This window comes from Hippoglossus stenolepis, chromosome 15 (assembly GCF_022539355.2).
Source record: "Hippoglossus stenolepis isolate QCI-W04-F060 chromosome 15, HSTE1.2, whole genome shotgun sequence".
NCBI classification, from domain to species: Eukaryota; Metazoa; Chordata; class Actinopteri; order Pleuronectiformes; family Pleuronectidae; genus Hippoglossus; species Hippoglossus stenolepis.
The window spans coordinates 18,068,031-18,095,963 of record NC_061497.1 but is presented as its reverse complement, the minus strand read 5'-3'; the positions used below and the strand labels follow the sequence as shown (position 1 = coordinate 18,095,963).

Here is a 27,933-nt window from a genome sequence, read left to right as displayed (position 1 = left end):
AGGTGAGTTAAGATACAATACTTTTTTATTGGTCCCACTATTCCCAGTGTGGACAGCTGTCGGTGGTTCGATCCCCATGTATGAATGGCAAAAGAAGTACTGTAAAGTGCTATGAGTGGTCATCAAGACGAGAAAAACTCTAGTAAACGAAATAATTAAGAAAAAATGTAATAAACACAAGGACTCATGAATAATGTACAATGTAAACAAAGTGTATTGCACATATATGAAATTGAACTTGCACGGATAGGAAATTATTATTGCAGAAATTTTATTAGGCAGGAAAAAAAAAATCACAGAATTAAATCAAATAGCCAAAAATGACCAATGGAATAAACAGTGAAAGAATAAACATTTTTTAAAAGAATAATTAGTGTTTATTTATGTGGAGTGACATGATTACACAGCCCTACATACAGTCGCTCTATAGGTGGCGCTGTGCCCTCGCTGGTCACTCGCACCCATGGGCTCCGGAGCTCCACATATTGGCGCCATTTTGGAGCTAGGAGGGGGAAGAGAGCTGCAGAGGAGGACGCGACTGATCCCGATTCACCGTAACAGGTAAGAGAAATGCACCGACCCGCTGGATCGGGACGCGGCGGCGGACAGCGAGCCGCAGCCCGGGGGCGGTGGTGTGTCCGCGGAGTGGCCCGGTTTCCCTCCCTCCTCCCCCGGGCAGCGAGCTGAAGCGCAGCCCGCCTCGCTCGCCCGTGTTCCTCGGCTGCCGCGGCTCGATCCGCGGCGCTGCTCGACCTGGTCCTGCGGCGCAAAATAAAAAAAAACAATAGGGTTAGCAAGAGAATGTACGAGCCCACTCTTCAGACCCGGTGTCCCGGCAGCTCCGGTAACCAGCGGCTGGTCTCGGTAGCTTCGCCGCGGTCGGGGGTGTCGGTATAACGGCGGTTGAACCGGGCTGTTTTGTCCAGTGTCCGCCCTCTTGTCACTGAGATTGTTGCTGCTAATGCTAACGCTAGCCCCGCTGTGCGCACTAGCTAGCTGGCTAACTGCAGCTAACTCGATTAGCCACATTACGGCAGCACGGAGCCGGGCTGCGCCGCGGTCCTCGGCCCTGACACGCTGCCCCACCGCCACAATAAAGACCCGCACATCCACGCAGTGTTTCCCCCCCGGTCTGCGCTCACTCCCCCCCCGAGAAAACACCACTAATGCTCACAGTGACCCGGCTGCTGCTCGCAGGCTAAATATTGTCGCTGTGACTCCCAGCGTGGCTGTTTTTTTTATTTTTTTTATTGCAGAGACGTCGCCTCGTAGCGTAAACAGTTTATTCAGCGGCTGATCGGCTGCGTCTCAGACACCACAGCCGGGTTTAGGCTCCTCCAGCCCGGGCTGTGGATCTCTGAGGGCAGCGCACATGGTTCTTGTTGTTTTATTCATAATAAGGTTTGCAAAACAACACCGGGGGGTTTGGGGAGAAGCACAAAGACAGGAGGAGGTGTTTCTCTGGGCACAGCATGGGGTCTAATGAAGTGAGGTTTGACAGCTATCAGTCTGCGATTATTGATTATTGTCAGATGGTCAGTGGGAAACTCAAGGGTCGTTATTACCTGGGTGCTTTGCATATTTACTGCTGTACAGCTGTGTAACTATTCATTATTCACACCCTTTAATTGTCATATTTTATTGCATCCTGATCCTGCTCTTGTACTTTGGGTACTTATATTTATCTTTCTCCTCATAATCACAATATTCCATCCATAACTTACTTTATCTTTCCTCTCACTTCTCTACTTACATCCATCATCATTGTTATGACACCAAAGCAAATTCCCTGATTGTGAAAACAACTTGATTGTGATTCTTAAATTATATCAAGATAATAATCTAAATCAGTTGATGTTGATCATCATCACAGTAAATTCCACATTATTATTTAAAGTTTATGATAAGATTGTTGCTCCTGATTGAAGTTTGTGTCTTTTAGAGAATGATAAACAATCTAGAAACAGAAAAAACAAATCAGATGCAGATCAATAATGTGTCTGCACAGTTCACAAGTGTTCTATCAAAATGTATTGAGCCTTTGTTATACGAATATTCATGAAACTTATTTTTGACACTTATTGATATTGTTCAAGTGCCTAACCCCAGTTTAAACACTATTAAATAATATTTCATTGGAATAACCTAAAGTAAATTCAATTTAATACGACTTCCAAAAAAAGCCAAGTTGGAATTGAATATAACAACTCATGCCCGGCAAGTAAAATTCAGTGTTTGAGCTTGTACATATTTTTCGCTATCTTTTATTAAATGGCTTTGCACACAACCACATTTCACGGATGAGGGTTTCATCAGGAATTGCGCTGTCATACTTCTGGTTGCAGTTAATGTTTCCTTCTGCTGGCTGCAGCCCAGAGACTTCACTTTTCCTTTTACTGAAAGAAAAACAGAGCAAAAAAAATTGTGTCTGGTCAAATTCTTTCTCTGCAAAAAAGCCCCAATGGTAGTGTGTAGTTTAGTGTTGACTGGATACTGGAGAGGAAACAAAAATGTCTGAGCAGCCCAATAACTGTAGACATGTGATTCAGCAGTGTTCTTCTTAGAAGGTTTAACCAAACTTCACTGTGTCATTTTAATAACCTGTGGACTTGTTTTAGTTCCTCTGCTTCGTTTTTTTTACTTCTAACTCGGCTTCACAGATTGGTAGAGATTTGTTTGTTCTGTAAATGTTGTCTTATTTCACATCATTGCATCTGGGGGTAATCTGATGCTTCCCTTAGCTGTGGGCTTTCCTTCACTTGGTGTGTGTGTGTGTGTGTGTGTGTGTGTGTGTGTGTGTGTCTGTGTGGAGGTTGTTGAGTTCACTCGTACAACCCTCTGGTGTCCTTCCTCTGGTTGCTGCCTGTCGCACACTCTCTCCCCGCTGCAGTGTTAAAACCTGGGGGGTGTCAGTGTCAAGGTTCAGATTAGGTTAGGAGAGCCGCGCTGAGTCTTCATATTTCTGCTGGCAGATGTGTTTAAGGGCTAAAAGGGGCACGCAGCAGACAGATAGAAAACACTCAGTGGGGGGATAAATGTGTTTCGAGTGTGATAAGGTAGTAATGAGTAGAGCGAGGCCCGTGTTCGGGAGGTTTACTGTGGGGTAAAGTTTGCCTGTGTGTGTGATCACTTGGTTCAGCTTCTTATTCAAAGTGAAAGTCTCCCATATGGATGGTGCCCAGACCATCCTAAGTCGAGAATTACTCCACTTTGATTGGCCGCCAGCGCTCTCTGTGTCAGTGCGGTAGATGGAGAGAGATATGGACTCAAATTTGGCAGCAGCTGTGTGGTGGAACAGAAGGTCAGAATCAAGCGAGCTGGCTGCCTGCCAGTGTCGAGTTTGTGCTTTTGGCTGTGTGTGTGTGTGTGTGTGTGTGTGTGTGTGTGTGTGTGTGTGTGTGTGTGTGTGTGTGTGTGTGTGTGTGTGTGTGTGTGTGTGTGTGTGTGTGTGTGTGTGTGTGTGCGTGTGTGTGTGTGTGTATAAAAGCCAGAGTACAACTGCGGGAAATTGTTGGATTGCGATTAAAAACTCAATGTTGCAGTCTGGCCTCTAAATCAAAGCCACAAAGAGCCTTTGTCAGACGGCAGACCTATTGACCCGCACTCCTTCACAATAATCAATTGTCCTTCAGAGATAAATGTGTTATGAGATAATCACAAACAAGTCTGTAGTCACACAAGAAAAGCAGATCGTCTGTTCATTCATGTAAAAGCAGCTATTAACAGTATACATGCAAGTATTTGGGTGGATTTCGTGGGGTGTGATATTGGAGCAGGACAGAAACACCATTTATATGTTCAGCAGGCTCGAGTACTGAGGCATATTACACTTCAGTCAATTTTGGTCGTTAACCAGTGAAAGCCGCCTAAGTGCCAAACTTGTCATACATGGCAGCCGGAGTGGAAAAAGAACGAGACAAAATTTACCTTGTGGGGAGTGCTGTCTTTGCACAGTAGTTCTACACTTCACTCTGAAATCTGCCAAAGGACTATGGATCTGTCTAAGTCAGATGTTTATAAATGGTCTATAGTTTGTATTAAAATCAGGAAAAGACTAGAGGGGCTCAGAGTAGAGGATCTCTCCACCAAGGCCCAGCAGTTTATGTTCATGTTTATTTATTCAAAAGGGACAATGCACGTTTTCATCTGCAGGTTGATGGTGAAAAACATGACACATGTATTAACAACAAAGAAGTACTTACACAGACGCTTAAACACAAATAGTTAGTACTTAGAGTACAAATACATAGTAAATAGTGTATACATTTACAATATGAAGACATGACTGTCAAGTAAAACACATAAACGTTTGTCCCATAGTCTGGAAATAGCATCGAGTCGCACAAGTATACAATTTGTTTTGTTCCGCAACATATTTTTTTAGGGGAGGAAACTGTTACTGTAAGACTCATTAAACCAGGACAGAAATGGAGCTGGTTAACAATCTGGAAAACAGAAGATGCGGAGGTACACAAACATCATCTGTTTTACAAAGCTGCGACGAAATAAGGGCCATAAAGATGATGTTTCTTGGGAGCGATTTTCAAGAAGTATTAAAAACCCTGATTGTAAGAAGTGGCTCACTTTGGTGGTTGTCAGGGCTTTACTGTACATCTCAGCTAATGACTAACATCCAGTGTGAAATACCCATAGTCCATTCCACGTTACAGCTGCTCAACATTAACAATGGTGCTTCTGTATACCACACAAAAAAATCTTGTATTATTTAACCAGCCATCTGATTTCAGCACAGATGACTTGGATATAGATAATGATGACTTAATACGAAGAGAACACAGTAATAATTTAGTCTGTGAAACATCTCTCACCAGTTTCCACAAACTAAATGTGATATTTTCATCTTGCTTTAATTCCAACTAATGGACAAAAACACATATCTTCAGATTATCGTCATAATATAAAAAAAGAAGAAGCTAATCCTCACATTTGAAAAGCCGTGAATGATATAGTAAATGTCATTAATTGCAGCCCTTAGTTCAATATTTCCAGGATGTGCTTAAAGATGAACTCAGAGACTCAGACGTCGCTCTGCTTTGGCCCCGGTTGTCGCATTAATCACACGGTTGGTGGTTTGATCCCTATCTCCTCCGGTCCCCGTGTCAAAGTGTCCTTGGGAGAGATACTGATCTCAGAACTGTCTTCCTGGAACTCTCCTGCTGACAACTAACAAATCACCATAAAATTAAGTTTGTCAACAGGCTGTCGTCAACGTGGCTGACACGACCGCTGTCAGGCTGAATTTACATTATACAGGTTGTGTGCCAATATACTTAAAAATGAGCACCTGACCATGAAGACACACGCCTACAAACCCTGACTCTGTGAAAGTGGCTGAGTCGTGCTGAAATACTATTAGTTGAACATATTTGTCTCTTTTTTTTCTTTCTTTCTCAAATGGACAAAAAACAGCAGCGAGGTCATGCAGTTCAGTTTTCTAGCAGAGAGCAGTGTGACTTATGTGGCCATGAGAGGTGCACTAAATTGAAATGGAAAATCAAAGCCCATTTTGCATTATATGAATGCCCCAAACATGAATCGGGTATAATCCTTGACAGGCTATTGGCAGCAGTAATGAATTGTGGGAGATAATTATCGCAGCAGCTCGCAGTGAGAAGTCTACTCTGAATACAGCAATTTCAGTTTGTAGGAAGCTGCTACCAGGCTGTGAACCAGTAACAGCATTAGAAAAGATTTCCCTTGGGTTGCAAGTAGTTAACAGTGTTGATTGGCAATTCCTCTAAGATTTGGGGGTTTTCAGTCCTTGTTTCCTGCTCCGTCCCACCTTCTCTCTTGCTCTCAGGTGTTTCATAACAAACGCTGTTCTCTCTCTCTCTCCTCAGGCAGTGAAGAGCTAAAGAGGATGGCTCACTCTAAAGCTCGAGCCGCAGACGGGAAGGTGACCTACCCCCCGGGGGTCAAGGAGATATCTGACAAAATCTCCAAGGAGGAAATGGTCCGCAGGCTCAAGGTTGGTGTCTTTCTCCCTTTCTGCAGCAATTATTAGTCATAATGTTTAAGTTTTGTTGTATAAATATTGAGATCCTAATGTTGTGATTCCGACTATTATCTATGATTAATTGACCAATGCATTATTGATATACATTTTGGGATTTGAATGGTGCATCAGAACAAACTGATCTCTATTCCCTACAGTTATGGTTCCCTAGGTTAGATAAACAGACAAACTATTAAGCCAAAAATAACACTGATCTCTACTCTCTCCATTTAAAACCCTCACCCCTCGTCCAGATGGTTGTGAAGACCTTCATGGACATGGACCAGGACTCTGAGGAGGAGAAGGAGCTGTACCTGAACCTGGCCCTCCACCTGGCATCAGACTTCTTCCTCAAACACCCAGACAAGGACGTTCGTCTGCTGGTGGCCTGCTGTCTCGCGGACATATTCAGGATTTACGCCCCGGAGGCACCCTACACCTTCCCAGAAAAACTTAAGGTACGTTCCCTTGCTCCATCAGAATTGCTCAGTGCTTTAATGACATAACCTAATTGCATCTTCCCTGGAGTAGGCCTTAATTTTGTGCAGCATGTGGCGGAAGACTTATAATGACATGAATCTTTTTATAGATCAATGTAAACCCAGTCTGTTTGTTAGCCAGACACAAATCACTACTCACTACATGCATAATTGCTTCTTATTGTGTGTTCAGCTATTTTAAGTTTCTTCTGTTGAAAGTTAGGCAAGTGACTACAACTGTGTGTGTGTGTGGGGAGCCTTCATTGTGTGTTTCTTTATTGTCTGCAGGACATTTTCATGTTCATCACCAGACAGCTCAAAGGACTGGAGGACACCAAGAGCGCCCAGTTCAACAGATACTTCTACCTGCTCGAGGTGAGTGACTTTATCAAATCAAACTCCAGGGTTGAATCTGCTTGACTCTGAATCCTTTGCAATTCTTCTTCCAATCGTTTGATCAAGTATCTCGAACTCAAAGTTCTCTAATCACCAGCAGCCTAATCAATGCCTCACGACCTGTAGCTACAAAGTGAAAATGAGACGAGAAACAAGGGATCTCCTGATTCAGAACTATGAAGCTAAAATATGAATATGACATTTATAAGTTAACCAAGACATTTTCCTGAAAATGTGTGACTTGATCTGATTTCTTAAGATAAGGGAACTTGGAAAAACAAACCTCTCTCTGTTGTCGAGGATGTTACAGAGAACTGTGACTTTCTTCCTCAGAACAATCCTTGGTCCACAGCTTGCAGAGAGCACATTAGATTTAGCCATTACAGAATCCGCAGCAATTAGTGGCAGCTAACACAGTCTGCCACCAGTGATATTTATACCCAGTGAAAGGGTCAGTAAAATGAGAAGCCTTCTACGCAGACGTGTTCGACATTTCTTATCAAAAGCACACTAAGAGATGAAAGGTTGGATGTGTCACCATTGGCCCTAAACAAATCTGGATATTTTGCCAGCTGGGAACTGGCTACTGGAACCTCACCACAGTTTTAAACCTGTTCCCAAACCTGAGAAATGATTCATGCAGAAGGATCAGAAAAGCAGAACTTTTTAAAGCCTGTCTCGTACTTTAAATTTCTTACTCACAATGTGGAAGGGAAGAGAAACTTAAAGCTAAAGATGTTTTTATCTTCTTGTTACTTCACTGGGATGATTTAGCTTCACTGTGCAGGATGATATAGTTTGATGTTGTTGTCACATTAAGTTGGAAAGAGAAAATCTCTGTGTTCCCTGTAATCTGATTCAAGGCATGAAGGGAGCAGGAGTTTTGAGTTTGGAAGCCATACTGGTCCAATATGTCATTTTAACAGGTGCAATGTGGAAACCTGACGCCTTTAGTGCACACACACTGAGAATGAAGCTTTCAGAGAAGTAGAAGGCAACTTGTGAGCAGTTAAACACAATGTAGATTGAAAATAATGGAGGGTGGAGTAAATGTAATAAAGATTTATATGGGGATTTAAAATTTACTGCGGAAAAAGATCTTTCTGCCAAAAGGTTATTATTCCAGGCAGAGTGATTTTTAAAAAAAAATATGACTGATGGGAATTTTTAAACACGAGCTGATGGTATGTAGGAAATGTTATGAATAAATTCACTGGTAATTTAGGCCAAATCTCCTTGAAACAGCCTCTCCTCAAAATCGAGCCGGGCTTCAGTTGTAATCTGTGTTAAAAAGCTGTGTGGATGAAGGCATCTAGTTTTGGGATGGATGCGTTTAGTAACAACTTTTTTTTCACTTTTTGTCTTTTGCTGTTCACTTAATTTACACTGTTCACTGTTGATGCAAAGTTTCCTCCATCTGTATTAGATGTAATCTACTGTTAGTCAGTCAGGGAAGAGAAACCAGTGGTGGCTGCTTTCTGCTGGTGAAGTGATCTTTTATTGAACGGTTTATAAATGGCAGCTGGGACACTTTCTCCCAAGGTTAATGTGGACAACTCAACCAAGTCCGGACTTCATTTGCTGTATGGATTCCTGACCTTACGGCTCATTCTGTGCATTGAAAACCACTGTCAGGTGTTTTATTTGAATTTGATCATTTTGAATTTTTCATAGTATTTGACCTCTGGAAATTCGCTATCTTATGCAACCATGTGTTGAATAAATAATGTGGAAGACGAGTGTGGAGACCCAGAGGAAGCAGTGGTGACAAAATGACACGCACTGTCTCTCCTGCTGTGCAACAGAAGCTTATAGGTAGAGCTGGGAGATATGACTTCAAATCAATATCACTTTGGGTTAGTTGCCCAGCGCTGCTTACAGGAAACATGTTTATATTTGCAGTTTAGTTTTTCATCTCCTCCAGGCTGCAACATCATATAAAATGTTGTTTGCCTTCACCAGCCCTTCAAACATCATCAGCCAAAATCCCTCAGTATTTTTATGACCTTTTTTTTACTATTACAGTAGTTGTTTGTGTATCTGAGTTTACTTGAATCTGAGTACTACTGAGTCTATTCCCTGGGGAAATCAAAGCAAGTTGAGTCTAATTGGAAGTAAACATATTTTGTTTTCAAGTCGACTTGTATTTACTTTTATTTGTTTGTTTTTGAATGAATGCTTTATCGTGTACGAAAAGTTTCTATTATTAGAACCCCGCAGTGATTTTTTTTTTTTTCTTCCAAAGAAGCAGCTAGCAATAAATCAAACCACTTTTTGGACACGTTACTTTCTGTGGAAGACAAATTGCAGAATGTCCCTGTGAGTGAGACACACAGCTCTCTAGTCTACTCTTAGTTTGCTGCCAAGACGGAGGCTGTGCACCGGGAGAGGCACAGTGACAAATGTATCTTGTGCTTTTCCCTAATAATTCATTTACAAGCAAATTTGGCCCTGGTTTTGTGTTGACTCTTTTATTGTCAGTCATCTGCAGATAGTTTAATATTGATTTTAAAAGCCTGTGTACTTGAAACATTAAAAAACACAGCTGTAGACTTCTTAGTTTCATAAACCTTAATTTATATGAACCTCTTGACCTAAATACTGAAGATCATCATTCAAAAGCATAAATATTGGAGTGTAAATTGCTGTCGGGATAATACCACATGTGACAGGGCTGTGACATGAGCTACGAGAGAGAAGATGTCTCACTTTGTTGGATTTGTTGGAGCTGAAGAAAAGGTTTAATAGTTCTGTACAATTCTCAGTTCTGATGTGGTGATAACTGACGTTATGAAGTGTTCCTCTAACCAGTAACAATGACTTTCTGAACCGGCTAAAAGTGAAAAGCTGCAGCTGAAAGTGTCCCGCACTGATTTGCTAATGATTGTTCGTTGTGGCACTTAGTGAGTCAGAGTCACTTGCTGCTGCACGCCTGCACCCAAATAATACTTTGCATTTTTATTTGATGATTATCATTGGCTTATGCAGCAGGACGCTGCGCTGCAGAGTATAAACTGTGTGACCACCTTTTTTATAATAGTCGTTCTAAACGCCAACAAAGTCTATTCAGTGTGTTTAGACAGGACGTCACTGGTGCATCTGTTTCTGTCAGCAGGTCATCTGGTTTCCTTTACGTTCAGTCAGTGGTCTGCAGGGACAACACTGACACTTTTTGTAATGGATGTTACTTGCACACGTGTTCAGACATATATATTTTACTGTTTGCACATAATGTTGTCACACTCAACTTGTCTCCGCTGCCCCTGAGTGTTTAAAAGCAAAGTAGATTTGACTGATTTGCACACAGCAGGCCTTCACTACCCTCACCGCACTCGTTCTTTCACCTTCCTAATTTGCATTTGCATTGTGAGTCGCATTGTCACTAACGCCCTGCCTCCTCTCTCATTGTTCAGAACATAGCATGGGTGAAGTCCTACAATATTTGCTTTGAGCTCGAAGACAGCAATGAGATATTCACCCAGCTTTACAGAACCCTCTTCCAGGTCATCAAGTAAGTCGTTTTGAATCAAATCTTACATGGTCCCCCTGTTCAGTGTTATTGTTCATATCCCTGTCTACATATTCATGATGTTTTTAGCTCTGGCAGCCCTGAACATAACAGAATGAGCCTGTGGCCTTTTCTTCCTTTAGTACCTCAGGTTGTCTCTGCTGCTACATCATGAAACCAACCAAGTGTGGTTGTTTCTCTTTGATTGCCCTCCCCCGTTCCCCTTTTCACCCTAACCCCCATTCTCAATTTCACCCCACTCAACACAACCTTCAGGGCTGAATTCTGCAGCATTAGAGTTGGATCTTTGCCACTGGAACAAAGTTTGTGTGTGTTTGTGTGTGTGGGTCAAGGTTGTGCTTACACAATGGCCTTTTTATACAGGATGAATCTAAAGAACTCTGGTTCCCTTTTGAAATGTTTGCAGTGAGCTAGAAGGTGCAAGGGAATGCAGCCCTTTTTGTTTGTGTGTGTGTGTGTGCGTGTAACTACAATTCAGTGAATGGGAGGTAATGAGACTAGTAATGCCTGGACAACAGTTGCTGAGATACAAATCTCGGTAATAAGCGTTACCTCCCCCTCTAATGCAGATCATTATGATCAAGTACACCCACAGTGTAAGTGTATGTGTGGGTTCATAGTATCACAGTGTGTTTTCAGAATGAGAAATTAAGTAAGCGAACAACATGAGTCTATACAAACTATTGCTTCCATCAAAGTAAATCTCAACCGTGGTGCACAAACTGCAGCTTGGTCACCCAGCATAGGTGATTTACACCCACAGAAATATGTAGGAATATTTGACCCATAGGAAGCAGTGTTGAATGTCTTATTTAAAATCATGCAGTGATGCCTATCTTGCCCTTTGACCCTTCTTGCTCTGTTCCCCGTTTCCGTAGCAATGGCCACAACCAGAAGGTGCACATGCATATGGTGGACCTGATGAGCTCCATCATCTGCGAGGGAGACACTGTATCACAGGAGCTGTTGGACACAGTGTTGGTCAACCTGGTGCCAGCACACAAGGTAATGTGCACAATGAGGCAGACATGACAGCAACACACACATACACACACACACACATTCTTAGTTCTAACATGAAGTTAATATGAGAAACTGCTCAGTATGGGATGATGATCTGAATTGGGTTCAAATCATCAGTAGACTAAAGCCAATATCATTTTCCATACCCTGTAATTCAATGAGACCCCTGCAGGACACAAGTGGTAATGCAGTCTAATTCAATCTTCCTAACGAGATTCAAGAACAATCTTTTAGTTTCTGTCACAAACGCACATGGACATGTTTCTGACGTGCTGTTTGTATTCACCTGTTGTTTTTCTCTCTGTCTAGAATTTGAACAAACAAGCTTATGACCTGGCCAAAGCTTTGCTGAAGAGGACTGCTCAGGCCATTGAGCCTTACATCACTAATGTAAGATTAACACACCCTTGTTTATTTTGTCTTTGCTCTTTGTAGCTGGGTGGTGATTTTTTTTCCTACATTTAATACTGGATACATTGCAATCATGTACCTCATCTAGTGTACTTGTAATACAATTCTGAAATAATGCTTTTCACTGCTGTAACTTTTGAAAAGGTGTGAACTGTAACCACAGAGTTTGCCTCATGTATCCTAATAAGAAGAGCAGGATACGAATGCTGCCACGGAACCAGGGCGAGTCATGCTGTCATTTTCTTGGCAATGCAAGAGGCTCATATCCGAGCAAAGCATGAAGCCAAATGATACAGTGGATGTTAAAATCAGCTGTTAAACAGAAAACATTTGATGCATCCAAATATTTGTCCGCAACCTCATCACACTTATCACCGACCAGCTTCAAAGTTGCATTGAAGGCAATGAACCAGGAGCCATGTATCAGAAAAGTCTGCTTGAGTCGCAAGAAAATCTAAAACCATTATTCCTCCCTCTCTTTCTCCTTCATCAGTTCTTCAACCAGGTGCTGATGCTGGGGAAGACCTCGGTCAGTGATCTGTCTGAGCATGTTTTTGACCTCATCTTGGAGCTTTACAACATCGACAGCCACCTGCTGCTCTCTGTGCTGCCTCAGCTAGAGTTTAAACTCAAGGTAAAATCACTCTTTCAGATAAACATCGAAGCGCCGTCGCTGTAGCTGTTTGTTTTTCTCTCTGAGCATCCTGCAGTTCATATCATAGGTAAAACTAGAATGGCCAAGGATCCTCTTAAATTCAAGCTGCAACAAAGTTTAATCATCAAGATCCATTCATTATTTCCTGGGAAATTAGTGAAAATGTAAAAAAAATAAAAAAAATAATTTTCGTAATGGTTTCTTTCTTAGCTCATGTCGCTTCTTTCCCCTAAGTTTCATGTAAATCTGTCCAGTAGTTTTTGCAAGCCTGCTGACAAACAACCAAACAAACCAACTAACCTACAGAGGGACAGGGGAAAAAAACAATCTCATCTGCAGAGATAATAAATGTCATTAATCTTATGTTTTAATCAATTGCTCGTACAGAAACGGAAGCAGCAGCAATACTAATGCTGATATTGATATTTTGAGTTTATCGACACACCAGACTAAAAACCTGAATTCTCCGACCCATTACCCGCCGAAATTCACATTTTCTCTTCCCTGTGTAGGTTTGTTGTTTCATATTAGAAAGATAAGGCAGCCAGTCAGCATAATGTTGCCTCTGCAGTGTCTCATCAAGGCATCCTGCTGATGGATAACGCTCATTAACTGTTCGGTGGGAGCGTAGATCACTGCTGCCTCCTCAAAATAATAGCTGCGATAAAATCTCTCCCCTACAGACGAAAACAAGCGCTCTCTGTCTCGCTCATTCTTTCTCTTACCTCCGCTCTTTTCATCTTTCTCCTGTGAAAGTAAACCAGCAACACTCCTCTCACTCCCTCTCGCTCTTCTCTCACCCTTCTGCTTTTTCATCCTGTCATCATCACTCCTTCCCTCAACCTAACTCTTGTCCTCCTTTGTCTCTGCTTCTAATTGTCTCTGCTGTTTCCTCAACTTCACACCTTTTTCTTAAAAAACACATTGCGGCCAAAGAAACTGCTGCCTCTGTGTGTTATGAAAAGATTTATGTTTCCAGTGGAGTTAATGTAAATGACTTGGCTTGTCTGTACAATCCACAAATTCTGTGCATGATTTCTCTCCTCCGCTGTGTCTCTGCAGAGTAATGATAATGACGAGAGGCTGCAGGTGGTGAAGCTGCTGGCTAAGATGTTTGGAGCCAAGGACTCTGAGTTGGCTGCGCAGAACAAACCACTCTGGCAGTGTTACCTGGGCAGGTGGGTTTCAGAATTGTGTCAATGACAACTGCAGATCCATGGAAAAGTCTTAAAGTGCCTGTATTTTGATACTTTCAGGGACGTGTGCAGATTTTTAAAAACTGTTATTGTTTCTTATTAGTCTTGCGCCATAATTGGATTTGCTTTGCTTAATTCGTTTTTATTTGAAGATATTTTTGCTATATTTACTTTGGGATAAGCTTGTTTTGTGTCTCTTGGTTTATGACTTTATTACATTACAAATACTGAAATTTGGCCTTGTGAGATGCTGTGGCTTCAGACACACTAACCTTTAGTTTTAACATGCATCACTGTTGCTACGTTTACGCCTGAGCTGACATCCACAATACAACCACAAACTCAAGAAGAGATTTGTAAACGCAGTTGCTTTTTGAAAATACACCCACACTCCCTTTCCGATTGGTTCTTATCAGTCATGACTCTACCAGCAGCGGTGAAGGCAAAAACACTTACTGTCAGTAACAGCTCCACCTCATCGTCTGCTCGAGAACAGAAATCGCTGCTCTTACTTTCACCGTGGCTGTTCCCCATCCGTAATATTTTCTGTAACAAAACAAACAAACTGCAGAGTAGACAATTTGCTTCCTGTTTACACCGACATGCTCAGTGAACATGAACAGTCATGGTATATGTGTTTTCAGATGGCTCAGTGTAATATGGAGCTAAAAACACAGATCATTTTAGTTTTGAAACGCTGTAAGATGAAGTGTGTGTGTGTGTGTGTGTGTGTGTGTGTGTGTGTGTGTGTGTGTGTGTGTGTGTGTGTGTGTGTGTGTGTGTGTGTGTGTGTGTGTGTGTGTGTGTGTGTGTGTGTGTGTGTGTGTGTGTGTGTGTGTGTGTGTGTGTGTGTGTGTGTGTGTGGCAAATGTGCTCAAGGCTGTTTGTGTTTTTTTTGCCTTGGTAGTTGCTGTCAGTGAAGTTTGTTTGTTTTTCTCCCCTGAAGGTTTAATGACATCCATGTGCCTATCAGACTGGAGTGTGTTAAGTTTGCCAGTCACTGTCTCATGAACCACCCGGACCTGGCCAAGGACCTCACAGGTAAATCAGCTGATATGAATTGACTTCTGAGCAAATAGTTTTTTTTGGGAAAACCTGCTCTTATGTAAAATCGGTGTAAAACCCATTGAAATCACTGTAGCGAGTCTGAGTGTGTAATTCAGATTGAACGAGAAGCGGTTGCCGAGTATTTTCTCTGTGTTGGAAGTGGCTGTTTTGGTTTTTTTTCTCACATCCCACTCGTTTGTTCCTGTGTTTCTCTCCCAGAATACTTGAGGGTCAGATCACATGACCCAGAGGAGGCCATTCGCCATGATGTCATCGTCTCTATAGTAACCGCTGCCAAGAAAGACTTGTCTCTAGTCAATGATGCATTGCTCAATTTTGTAAAGGAGAGGACCCTGGACAAAAGAGTAAGTGGCCAAATTCTGTGAATGTGTTTGCATGTTCTCATACAGTTTTGAATGTGTTGTATGTAGGTCAGGACAATACAGCAGGGAAACCTTCAGATTTGTTTTCATATCGGCTGATAATTATATTTGTTATGATATGAATTACAAAGCCCGATTTTTTTTTTTTTTTTTGTGCTTAAAGAATCACTAATATATTAAGAACAGAAAAATGACCTGCAGAAAAATAATCAAATCTGTAGACCTCTCAGCCTTAATGAGTAATCCTCATCTCATTTTCAACACTACCTGTCAGCACAATGTTATTCGCTTTCAAGAATAAAGAATTGGGCAATATGAGGTGTCTGGTAACCAGGAGGAAAGCCCATAGTTATGTTACGGTTCAATTCCTCTACGTGAGCATTCCTGCGTGTTTCAGTGATTGGGTCTAATTAATTAATGAAGCTTCCTCTCTGTGCCTGCTTTATTAGATGCTGTAGTTTGTGGTATTTCTCATCTTTTTGCCTCTTGTTTTCAGCGTAGATTTCATTATACATCACCAATCTGTGTCATATTGCATTTAGCTGCATGTTGGACTGTTTCATCCACTTTGTGGCAAATCATGGCCATGTTTAAGTTCGCCCTTTTTCTTCTTGTGCTGACACATGAAGTTTCCTTTCAGGGAAAACTCCTTCCCCCCTCGTCTTACTATCCAACATTTGATACCGAGACATGTGGTGTGTTTAGCTAACTCGACCATCCCTGCTGTGCTAATCTGGGGAAGACGGCTGTTCATTCCTAAAGGACTGCTGCATGTTTGGCAAGAAATAGCTTTGTTTCTGTTCTGCCACGTCAAGCAATATAGCTTGTCAACAATATATAGGGTTTTTCATCTATGCAGTGTTTACATCGATCCTGTCACCCTGCTTTAATTAAGTTATAGTTTTTCTTCTAGGGTTTATGACCAATGTAGAAACTAATAAAGCTCAGATTTAACTAGTTGTCTCTCCTTGTCTTCCTGTGTTATCAGTGGCGTGTACGTAAGGAAGCCATGATGGGTCTGGCATCGATCTACAGGAAGTACTCACTGCAGGGAGAAGGAGGCAGGGAGGCCTCTAAACAGATATCTTGGATCAAAGACAAGCTTCTTCATATCTACTACCAGAACAGCATTGATGACAGGTATGTCTGAGCATATGTTTCTGTCAGTTGTCATAAAAGTGTAGGAAAATAAAAACATGCTGGTTATACTCTATACGCTTTGAGATTCTTGAATCAACGCTTCATATTTAACTGGAAAATTTGGTGTTTGTTATTCCACCGACATGGAGAACCTGCAGTAGCTCTCCGGGGTCTGTTGAAAGTCATTCTGTGAAACGTCAAGTCAATGAGCCATGGAGAGGCAAAGTGGGCACCGCTGCAAAAAAAAAAACAACCTAAATGAAAAAACCACAAATTCACAGAGCTCAGTTGTCTCAGATGTAACTTCAGAGAAATGCTTGAAGGTGCAGTTAATCTCTGAATGACTCTTTTGCAGGGGAGCTGCTCAGCTGCCAACAGGAAAATCCTGTATTGTAGCAGGCAGTTCCTGAGTGTGTGTAACTGGAGCTTCCAAAACCTCTCCTCTCCTGAGGTTTTTCCGCTATAGGCTCTTCCATAATCCTGGTTACTGAAGCCTGCTCTGTCTCTGTCGTACGGTCGCTCCCCTTTGCAGCGCTGGCAAACCATTCATTGCTGGTTGGCATAAAATGCATCAATGCACAAGCACAGGAATAATGCCACAGAAGCCAGATTTAAAATGCTGGTCTACTGCAAAATACAGGGAGATGTACTTTGCTCTGATGGGCTTCATCAGCATTTTGTGAACTCATTTGGCGACGGCTCACAGATGTTGCTTTATTTTTAAAACTCCCGTAGTTTAAATCTCCAGCTTTAAATTTGTATCTGTGTGTGCTTAGGTTACTGGTGGAGCGCGTCTTCGCCCAGTACATGGTTCCTCACAACCTGGAAACCTCAGAGAGGATGAAGTGTCTTTATTACCTGTATGCCACCCTGGACACTAATGCTGTCAAGTAAGTTACTCTCACTCACACACACACTTTTAGGCATCGGATTAAGATAGATCTGTTCATGTTGATGATAAGTGAAGATTTGGAAAAGGAAATTATGTAGCAGGTTATTTAAACTTTGGTAAACCCAGTTAAAAGAGGTGATTGATTCCTTTCCTATTGCCAGTAGAGGAGTTCGCCTTTTTAGTTTTTTCCCCCAGCTGCGTCATGTTCGACGTCACAAATTCACTGAACACTGAGGCGCTCTCTCACCTCATTGTCTTGCCAAATTGGCACGTTCACCTCTGTGTCATTTCCATTACTGCTGATCGGAGCCAGGGCGGATTAAAACCTGTTTACACAGTCATTTGACCCAGAAGTAAATACTGATTGTATCCATGTCTGCAGGTTTTTTGACTAGTGGAAAAGGGGTTTTGGAAACATATATAGTAATTTAATCTAGAAATAACTTATTTTCAAAGAACTCATCTCTTGGTTAGGAATAGTAATACACTTCTTACTCCACTGTGCTACTACAATACCTCATCCACATTTGTTTGTCCAACCTTTTGTTTCCTTCTCCTCCTCCTCCTCCTCTGTGCCTCAGAGCTCTGAATGAGATGTGGAAGTGCCAGAATCTGCTGAGACATAACGTCAAAGACCTGCTGGACTTGGTTAAAAAACCCAAGGTAATTCTGATGATTCTGTAAAAGCAAGCAGATAAATGAATGTACCCTCGCCTTGTGTTTCTAATCTTGTTTTTGTTGTTTTGTTATTTATTGTAGTCTGAAGCATCCAGCAAAGCTGTATTTGCCAAAGTCATGGTGATCACAAGTAAGTGATTTAAACAAGCAACTAGTGGTTTGAATTAAAAGCTTAATAATCTAGGGGGGGGAAAATCCGAAACTGGAAAACCTTACCCCCAATAAGCTTTGAATCCTGCGTGTCTAAAGGGAACCTGCCGGACCCGGGTAAGGCCCAGGACTTTGTGAAGAAGCTGGCTCAGGTCCTGGAAGATGACGAGCGGATCAGAGATCAGTTGGAAACCTTAGTCAGTCCCAGCTGCTCCTGCAAGCAAGCCGAAGTTTGTGTGGTGAGTTACTGTGAGAAATTCTATCACCTCTCCACCGGCTCTTTTTAAAATTAAGTAGGTGGACTCCTGAATAGTTTCAGTCTCAGATGGAAATATTTTGCTCGCATAAAATGTCTCTAAATTTGATTTTTGTAGTTGCTCTGTTTTCAGTACTTGTTCAAATCAGTATTTTGAGTTACATGTAATGGATGGCAGCTTGGATTCATAGTTACATGAGGATGTCAGCAATAACTAGTTTTTTATGGTTTTTTTTTCAAACTACCTATGTAGAGTATTTCATTTCTCCATCTTCTGTATCTTTGCTCAATATGTTCACTACATTTTCGTGGTACAACAGTATTTAAAGTTAAGTAGAGGTTATAATTTTACTACAATAAGACTCTATATACTTTACCAGGTCTAAAAATAGCAAAATTACTCCCCTGACAATCCCTCAATCTCACAGAGGGCCACCAGCTTTTCTGCATTTCAGAAAGATTCTTATTTTTTTTACCAATATTTCCTTTTTATTTATTTCTATATTTTATCTCCCCCTCAGAGAGACATCACTAAAAAGCTTGGCAGCCCCAAACAACCCAGCAATCCATTCCTGGAAATGGTCAAGTTCCTGCTGGAGAGGATCGCCCCTGTACACATCGACACAGAATCCATCAGGTACTCCTTCGTATTAACTCACAGATGACAAATGGCCGTCGCGTTGAGATTGAGTCGTGCAGTATTTGACCTTCTTTCATCTCTTCTATCATCCATCAGTGCTTTGATAAAACAAGTGAACAAATCGATAGATGGAACAGCGGATGACGAGGAGGAGGGCGTTCCCACTGAAGAGGCCATCAGAGCAGGACTGGAACTATTGAAGGTAGAAATGGCAGCTGTTATACCACTTTGTATCAATGATGAATGTATGATGTTGGAACTCGTTTCATTATCTCATGTTATTGCTCCATTTAACAAAATGGTCTGAATTATAGACTCTGTGCTCTGATCAGTTCTGCTGCTGCGGAGTCAGAATGAATTGAGGTCTAAATATTTAATTTTTCTCTATTGGGGTTGAGTGAAATATGTAGAGAATGACAAACGGGAAGAAAATGAACATCCAGAAATGGAACGTGCTGTCCTGCAGGTTTGCCCTGGGAGTGGAACCAGCAGCAGTCACTGTAGTCATGAAAACATATTTGTCACATTAATAATGATGGCGCGAAGACGTGTCCCATCTTTCCTGCGAGTTTATTTACAGCCACTTCTCCAGAGAGTATTGATCATTATTCATCAGGAGTCGTCTGGATGTTTGAGCTGTCCTTGTTCCTCTCCACAGGTGCTGTCGTTCACACACCCGGTGTCGTTCCACTCCGCGGAGACGTTCGAGTCCCTGCTGGGATGTCTGAAGATGGACGATGAGAAGGTGGCCGAGGCCGCGCTGCAGATCTTCAAGAACACCGGCAGCAAGATGGAAGAGAGTTTCCCTCACATCAAATCGTACGTTTCCATCGCCTCACTGATGTTTACAGCAGGATGTGTGCAGTCACACAGATAAATCCCTGTTGTTAATATATATCTGCCGGAAACACTGGCCCAGAGCACACTGCACTCTGTAAGTTAACACTATTCTTACTGCTGGGTTTTAAACGTGTTCTCCTCTCCTGCTCCCCCAAGTGTTTTACTGCCGGTACTGCAGGCCAAAGCCAAGAGAGGCCCCCCTCGCCAGGCGAAGTATGCCATCCACTGCATCAACGCCATGTTCACCAACAGAGACACACACTTCGCCCAAATCTTTGAGGTGAGTCAGTCTCATCTTTTTGTCCTTTTTAACATATGAAATCAAAAACCACTACACACAAATAAGCCTTTATAACCTTTTCAATTTAATTTTTTGTGTATTATTTAAAAAAATATAAAAAGGATCCCACCCTTAGCAAAATCAGTTTTGACTCCATGTGCTGTTATCAGGAAAACAGTGAAGAAACTGAACAGTGTCTTTCTGACCGTGACATGCAGACATACTGTTGATCCTCGATCAGTCAATGAAATGTTACGTGTTTCCACAGCCTCTTCACAAAAGTCTGGACCCTGCAAACCTGGAGCAGCTCATCACGCCTCTGACCACCCTGGGTCACCTCGCTCAGCTGGCCCCAGAGCAGTTCGCCGCGCCGCTCAAATCTCTCGTTGCCAATTTCATCGTGAAGGATCTGCTCATGAACGACAGGGTACGCACGTGATCTTTTGTTTGGTTTTTTCAACACTTCGTATTTTGGCGAAAGCCTGAATCGATACTGCTCTGAGCTCCTTGGACAGATTTATGTCATGTGATGTCAGGTTTTTACAGTGTTGTTGTTTTTTTGTAGATTCCAGGCAAAAAGACGACCAAACTTTGGGTTCCTGATGATGAAGTATCTACGGAGACTCTGGCCAAGGTCAGCAGTGAACTCTGTTTTTCCTGAACATTACTTATGTAAATTTCCATATCATCATAATAATGTTTTGTATGGTTTTTGACCTCTGACCCTCCTCTGTTCAGATCCAGGGAATAAAGCTGATGGTGAGGTGGCTGCTGGGAGTGAAGAACAACCAGAGCAAATCAGGCAACTCCACCTTGAGGATGTTGACTGCTATTCTCCACAGTGACGGAGACCTGACTGAGCAAGGCAGGATGGGGTAAATGATAAAGCCTATTCTTCTTCATTAGACAAAGTGTGTGTGCGTTTCTAGAGCAGCTCAGAGAAACCTTTGTCTCCAGATTAGAATCGTGTAATTTCCAGTGAAGCGCTGGGTTTTTCTGGTAATGTGGAGCCGAGGGGACGCAGGGGATTTAATCGTAAGCACATTTTCAGAAGTATAAAGAAATCCTTGTCTCTGTCTCCTTCCTCTCATCCTCCAGTAAACCAGATATGTCGAGGCTGCGGCTGGCAGCGGCGTGCGCCCTGCTGAAGCTGGCACAGGAGCCCTGCTACCACGAAATCATCACACTGGAGCAATATCAGCTGTGTGCTCTCGTCATCAATGTAAGAACCGCCTCATATCCCCTCTTATTCAAAACTCCTTTTCTTTGCATCATAGTTTTGATTTCTATAGTTTTGATTTTATATTGTTTTTAAATGATGCATTGCTCAATCGTTCTCGGAACCCTTTCATCGCTGTCTCCTCCTCCTCCTCCTCCTCCTCCTCCTCCTCCTCCTCCTATTGTCTTTGTTTTCTCGCTGCTCCACAGGATGAGTGCTACCAGGTGCGGCAGTGTTTTTCCCAGAAGCTCCATCGTGGCCTGTGCCGCCTCCGGCTGCCTCTGGAATACATGGCCGTGTTCGCTCTGTGTGCGAAGGACCCCGTTAAAGAGAGGCGGGCTCATGCTCGCCAGTGCCTGGTGAAAAACGTCAACATTCGCCGAGAGTATCTCAAACAGCATGCGGCACTCAGCGGTAAAGAAAAAAATCATGACAGTTGTTGTTTATTGTTTGAAGCAGCTGGAAGAATGTCTGTTGCATGAAATTTGAAACTTGTACAATTCTGTTCTGTACAGTACTGTACTGTGTAAACGTTTTAGAAACTAAAAGCAAAGATTCTTTTGAAAATAATGACCTGACCAATCAATCTTTATTAATTACCTTCAAACCAATAATATAGAAAAACTTCAATCAAATCACTATTTGACTACAATTTGCCCACAAAAACATAGCACAAAAGAGACTTTTTTCCAAGCATCCTGCCAGTTGTTTCTTCGGTCTCTTTATGTAATGTCAGACTGGAGATCAGAGCTCGATGGGGGCCACACCATCTGTTGCAGGATTGTGTAACAAATAACAATCTAAAGCTCTTGCACTGCACCGTAACAAAGAGGCTGGGATAAGAATATTCCAGTCGTAGCACTGTTGTTATGAGGTACAAATTTTAATATTTACCTTGTGTGCTTCACAGACAAGCTGTTCTCTCTGCTGCCGGAGTACGTGGTGCCCTACACCATCCACCTGCTGGCACACGACCCAGACTACGTCAAAGTACAAGACATCGAGCAGCTCAAAGAAATTAAAGAGTAAGTAGTGAGCTTTAAAGGCAAATGCTAACAATCGTGGCTGCCCGGTGTGCTGATGTCAAACCTCTCCTCCTTGTCAGGGCTCTGTGGTTTGTGCTGGAGATCATCATGGCCAAGAATGAGAACAACAGCCACGCCTTCATCAGGAAAATGGTAGAAAACATCAAACAGACGAAAGACGCCCAGGCCGCCACCGATGCCAAAACCAACGAGGTACACACGACAAGTTCATCTACTTTAAATACATTTATAATATGAGGACGGTTTATATATAAATGCCGTCCTGAGTATCATCCTCCTAACCAGACGTGTGTGTCTCTCCTCTACAGAAGCTCTACACAGTGTGTGACGTAGCCATGAACATTGTCATGTCGAAGAGCACCACCTACAGCCTGGAGTCTCCGAAAGATCCGGTGCTGCCCTCACGCTATTTCACCAAACCCGACAAGGTTGGTGCTTCCACCCCCCCACAGCATTCTCCTGAAAACCATTTAAAAAAGCATTTTTTATTGTACGTCATTAGTTTTTGTTGTATGCATGTAAACCTCTTCAATAGGTGCATTTAAGAAACACAGATAAACAGTTGATCTGTATTTTCCTACTTGTGGTAGCCAATAGGAACCTGTGTCTACACACCAGTGTTTTGAGTTAACCTCCTGGGCTTGTTTCCAGAGGAATGATCACATTTTGACTAATAACTTTGTTTGGCAGAAAAACCATCTTCTCATAATCCTCAGCATGTGTTTGATTTTGGAGGTGGTTGGTGTTTTTCTCTTTCAGAATTTCAGCAACACAAAAAACTTTCTCCCACCAGAGATGAAGGCATTCTTCACACCAGGAAAGGTAAGCCTAATCAAATCTCCATGTATTATTGTTGTTTTTGTGTTTTGTTGAATGGAACTCATTTCAGCTAAACTCGTCTCGTCTCCTCCAGCCCAAGTCTGCAAACGTTCTGGGGGCAGTTAACAAGCCGCTAGCGTCAGCAGGGAAACCGATCCAGAGTAAAGCTTCTCGCATGGAGACCGCCAGCAACGACGACTCCTCGTCAAACCCCGGTTCCCCACAACGCAGCAAGGCCAGGTAGAAAACACATAATGCCGTACACATCTGTCTAAAGGCAAATCCAAGTTCAAACCCTGATGTCAGCCAGTATTCTGCACTGAATCCAGGTGCAAGGAAACGGTCTCACAGCACAGAGAGTGAAGCTGTTCACTGAGTTATGCACATAGGTTATTAAGGACTAAAGAAAGAAAAGGTGTCTGCATCTTGTCGCTCTTTTTGCACCTTGAGTTACATTTTTTCTCTGCTGTGTATAAAATAGTAATGATTGAGTGATTCTTGTATTTCAGACTTGAGAGCACAGAAATGGATCAAAGTGAAAACGAGGACTTCAGCCTAAAAAGAGCTGACAGCACCGACAAGGTATTACACCTCATTATATACTGATACATCAACATTGATGTGACTATAATACATTAACAGCTTCTATGTTTTCTTTTCATGCTCTTTAGCTGCTTTATAAGTGAAAGTTATTTGTGTTTAATCAGAGTGAAAATGATCATCAGCGTTTTCTTGATAATTTTCTGTCATGTGTATAAATATCTTCTGACAGCTTCAGCAATCATCCTGAAAATATCACTCAGTTGTTCTTTGGTGTCTCCAACTCCAGTTAGAAAGTAATTTTTATCATAGTAACTGTAATTTAGTTTTTATTAGAGTAAACAATTAGGTTGTTTTATACAATTTGATCGTAAACAGCAAATCTTGTGAAACTATAACGTTATACACGATGAAAACGGGTCGTTTCCCTGATCGTTTTACTGTTGCTGCACAAATAAACATGAAACATTATCTGACACAGTATCTTGGCACAAGTAGACACGGGCGTGTTGCTGTGATCCGGTGAAGTGTCGCCTGTCATAAACCCTTGTTTCTCTGTGTTTTGATTCTACTGAGCAAACACCAGCTGGATTGAAGTCAAGATAGGATCAGCAAGAACACTGTGTGTCAACTGTCGCACATAACAGGCTCCATAGCAGCTGCATCGCCCTTTGTCTTTAGTTTAAGTTTAACAATCCTCCAAACATATAAATTGCATACATAGATTTTGAGTGTTTTAAAAAACTGTAGTTTTCATTACAGGTATAAAAAAAAAATCAATCACACATTCTGCAGCAGGAAGCCGGTCGTCAACCATTTTCTCCTGTCTCTTTTACAGGATATTGAAAAGCCCCGGGGTCGCAAGCGTGTCGTGGCCTCCAGTGAGGACCAGGACAGCAAGCCCAAACGTGGGCGCAAGAAGGCGGTAGCCAACACGACCCCGGCTGCCGAGACGGAGGAGCAGTGGGACGAAGACAATCGGCCGGAGGATGAACAGAACAGCCCGCCGAAAAAAGGACGCAGGGGCCGGCCTCCGAAATCCGCCGCTGCCACTCAGGACACACCCGCAAAGGGGAAGAGGGGGCGAAAGAAGGCAGCTCCTCCACCAGAGGATGAAGAAGAGGAGGAGGAGGAGGAAGAGGACAAGGACAAGGACAAGGGCGAGGACAAGGACAAGGACAAGGACAAGGGCGAGGAGGAAGCAGAGGAGGAGGAGGAGGAGGAGGAGGACAAGAGCAGTGAAAATGTGGAGGTGAAGACCAAAGCGGGAAGACAAACCAGGACGCCGCGGCGATCACAAGGGTAAGAAACAGAAAACCAGTCGTCTGTCCAGTCACTCGGCTTCACTCATAATAATAATTCAGATTGATTTCTGTCAGTTAGATTCAGTCTTGACTCAGCTGTTGTTTCCCACTCTGAACAGCTCGGAGTCAACAGAGTCGACACCACAGAAGAGGAGAGGACGTCCGCCCAAATCAGCTCAGCCGCCCGCCAAGAAACCAGCGTAAGAGGCTCAATGATATGATTTCATCCACACGACGTCGGTCCTCCTCCATGTTTGTTTTTGCTTCTGTCGTCACGTTCAATCACACAAGTTTTCCGTACTCCAGCTCAGAAGGTGGCGGTAAAGCATCCAAAGGTTGTTTGCAAACTGCCATAAATAACTGTAGAAGAAGAATCTCGCTCCTTTCTGTGCGATTCTAACTATCTGGTTACGTTCTGGCCAAATCCTCCAGTGTGTGTTCTGACGATTATAAGATATAAAATCACTTATTTCAATGCTTTATTTAAATCGGTCGAGAGTTTAAAATCCTCTGGCGTGCAGCAGTGTTAATTTCCTGTTTTATCTGCCGGAGCTGCTTCTCTCTAGCATTTAGCACCGTGACAAAAAAAATAAATGTCAGGCTGCAGCTTTGTGCCCATGTGGGTGGTGCTGATGTGTCATCGTCATGTTTTTACACGATGTCTTCCTGTCGCATGATGAATCGTTCTGATTGCGTTTGTGTCCCCTTGTAGTCGTGGCGGCCGATCGAAGGCAGCTGCTGCTAAAGAGGACTCTGAGGAAGAGGATGAAGAAGAAGAGGAGGAGGAGGAGCAGGAGGAGGCGCCAACACCGAAGGTACAGAAAGGATTACATTCGTCATTTCAGGGAATTCTGTGTCTTAGACCAAGTAGTACAGAGCAGTTTAAAAACCCAGATTCCTGTCCAGAGTTTTCACTTTGTTTGTTGTTGTTTTTTTTCCTCAGGGTCGCAAGAAGGCAGCGGGGCGAAGAAGATGAGCTAAAAGAAGAAGATGCTGTGTCTACTCTAAAGTCGTGGACGAATGACGTAGGAAAGAAAAACATGGACATTGAACTTTTTAAACTTTTCATACGCCGATGCTCCCTACTGTTACACAAACTCACACACTTGCATATACCACACGCACACAGCATCAGTACATCCGGTATCATCAGCTGTGGTTTGTTGCATTGTGTCGCATTGTGAAGATGTCCGCCACGTTAAGTAGAAACGGTTTTAACAGAAAAATGACAAAAAAGATCACGCTCTTGTAAATAGTCTCTCGTGTCTGTTCCATGTTCTGTTGTTGTGTTCGATGCTGACTGGGGGGGGGGGGATGCTGCAAAGCCTTTACCCACCGATATCATTATTATTATAATTATTATTATTAAAATGCTCCCATTAAGCAGCGTTGCTTATCAGACTTCCCTCTGTGTCCCACTTTTAAAAACTGAATGAGATTAACCATTATCTTTTTTTGTGTGACCTTAATTGTGTCATTTTACTTTGAAAAAGACAACATCTGTTTTTGTTTACAGCTCTGTATAATAATAATAATACGTTTTTTGTTTTTTTTTACCTTGTTTTGAAAAGCTAAAAAAAAAAATGTCAGAAACCTGTCCGAGCGTAGAGTTGCCTCTAAAAACGATTGTAGTGTGCGTCTCATTTTTAGGTTTGTATTTACCGGTAGACAGAAGTCCTGAGCAGCCGTGGTTGTAGTTTTACTGCTGATTTAACTTGGCTTCACATCCACCCAGTCACATCCTCCGTTGTATCAATATAATTCTCTATAAAACCTGACACGCTCCGCTTCTCTTTATTTCACTTGTCTTCACTCGTTCTTGTCGACACCAGCGGCCGGGATTCCTTCAGCTGAGACGTGGATCAGGCCGAAGTGTCTCGAGTCACAAATGGCTACAGTTCAAGTTTTTTTTCTAAATACCGGAAATTTTGTTTTAGCTTTGCCTTAATTTATCAACACCTATAATTCTTTTTTACTTTTTAAACACACTGTGCAATCAAAACCTGCCTAGAATTGTTAAAAAATATGTTGTTTGAGAAGCTGATAATGATTTTTTGGGGGCTGATACCGAAACCGATATTAGGGGATAAAAATGTATTGGTACCGATTTTAAAAACTTGTGTGTCACTCAGTAGCCGGCATCCCTCCACCAAGTCCCAACAGAACCACATTTAAATCCACTCGACTTTGATTTTTATTTGGGGGTGCTCCAAAATCCCAAATTGCACAAGTGCATTAATATCAATCAATCAAATTTTATTTGTATAGCCCATATTCACAAATCACAATTTGTCTCATAGGGCTTTAACAAGGTGTGACATCCTCTGCACTTAACCCACAACAAGAGTAACTTTTAACAGGGGTAAGAAGAACGTAGAAACCTCAGAGAGCCACATGTGAGGATCCCTCTCCCAGGACGGACAGAGGTGCAATAGATGTCACGTGTAAAGGAGAACATCATAAAGATAAGGGTATTTGCAGCATTGATTAGAATAAACAATCCTTTAAACCTGCCTGATTTTATTCAACAAGATCCATGACCCATCATTTTGAGAAATGTATCTAAGTGTTAAAAATGCTGCATCTCACACAATGTTGGAGGAAAAAAAAAAAAAAACCTGGATCTGCACCAAAGTTGAAAGGGTTCTTCTCTGACCCAAACTGGATCCTTCCGCTGTCTCACAGTCATTTGGCAAGTAGTTTTTGCATTATCTTGCCGACAGGGATGAAAACATAAACTCCTTGGCAAAGGTGATATTTGGCAATGATTCCGAAGATGTCGTTATCAAAAACCTTATGACAAAGAAATGTCATTGACTCTTAATATTTAGCACATAAACCATAAACTTTATTATAAATATCTACAAATTAAAAGACACCACAAACACCATCAAAGTTAGTGAATATTAAATAAGAAAACATGATTTTCTGCAGTGATTATTCTATAAATTAAACGTTTTCATATCAGCAAACAAAAACGCAGATACTGATTTA

The 27,933-nt window shown here is 42.2% G+C and overlaps 1 protein-coding gene across 1 annotated transcript; it reads left to right on the top strand.

Annotated features, from left to right (window-relative positions):
- The first annotated feature begins 436 nt into the window (after nucleotides 1-436).
- pds5b (PDS5 cohesin associated factor B) lies at nucleotides 437-26,717 on the top strand. Its single transcript, XM_035178319.2, has 35 exons — nucleotides 437-561; nucleotides 5,862-5,989; nucleotides 6,271-6,474; nucleotides 6,784-6,870; nucleotides 10,305-10,402; nucleotides 11,299-11,425; nucleotides 11,753-11,833; nucleotides 12,348-12,488; nucleotides 13,572-13,687; nucleotides 14,652-14,746; nucleotides 14,972-15,117; nucleotides 16,124-16,275; nucleotides 17,052-17,165; nucleotides 17,749-17,830; nucleotides 17,927-17,975; nucleotides 18,095-18,234; nucleotides 18,773-18,888; nucleotides 18,988-19,093; nucleotides 19,550-19,710; nucleotides 19,888-20,011; nucleotides 20,280-20,438; nucleotides 20,577-20,645; nucleotides 20,750-20,886; nucleotides 21,110-21,233; nucleotides 21,440-21,644; nucleotides 22,141-22,255; nucleotides 22,336-22,468; nucleotides 22,585-22,704; nucleotides 23,036-23,098; nucleotides 23,190-23,335; nucleotides 23,605-23,677; nucleotides 24,474-24,937; nucleotides 25,059-25,139; nucleotides 25,652-25,754; nucleotides 25,883-26,717. Exons 2-35 carry the CDS (start codon nucleotides 5,882-5,884, stop codon nucleotides 25,913-25,915), a joined length of 4,272 nt encoding a protein of 1,423 aa, XP_035034210.2. The 5' UTR covers nucleotides 437-561; nucleotides 5,862-5,881; the 3' UTR covers nucleotides 25,916-26,717.
- Nucleotides 26,718-27,933: the final 1,216 nt, after the last annotated feature.

Excerpts from the sequence above, each read along its gene's own strand:
- pds5b (XM_035178319.2), top strand. The coding sequence starts at position 5,882 with ATGGCTCACTCTAAAGCTCGAGCCGCAGACGGGAAGGTGACCTACCCC. Across the intron at positions 17,166-17,748 it reads CTGGACACTAATGCTGTCAA|AGCTCTGAATGAGATGTGGA; the intron begins GTAAGTTACTCT and ends TCTGTGCCTCAG. Across the intron at positions 22,256-22,335 it reads CAGCTCAAAGAAATTAAAGA|GGCTCTGTGGTTTGTGCTGG; the intron begins GTAAGTAGTGAG and ends CCTCCTTGTCAG.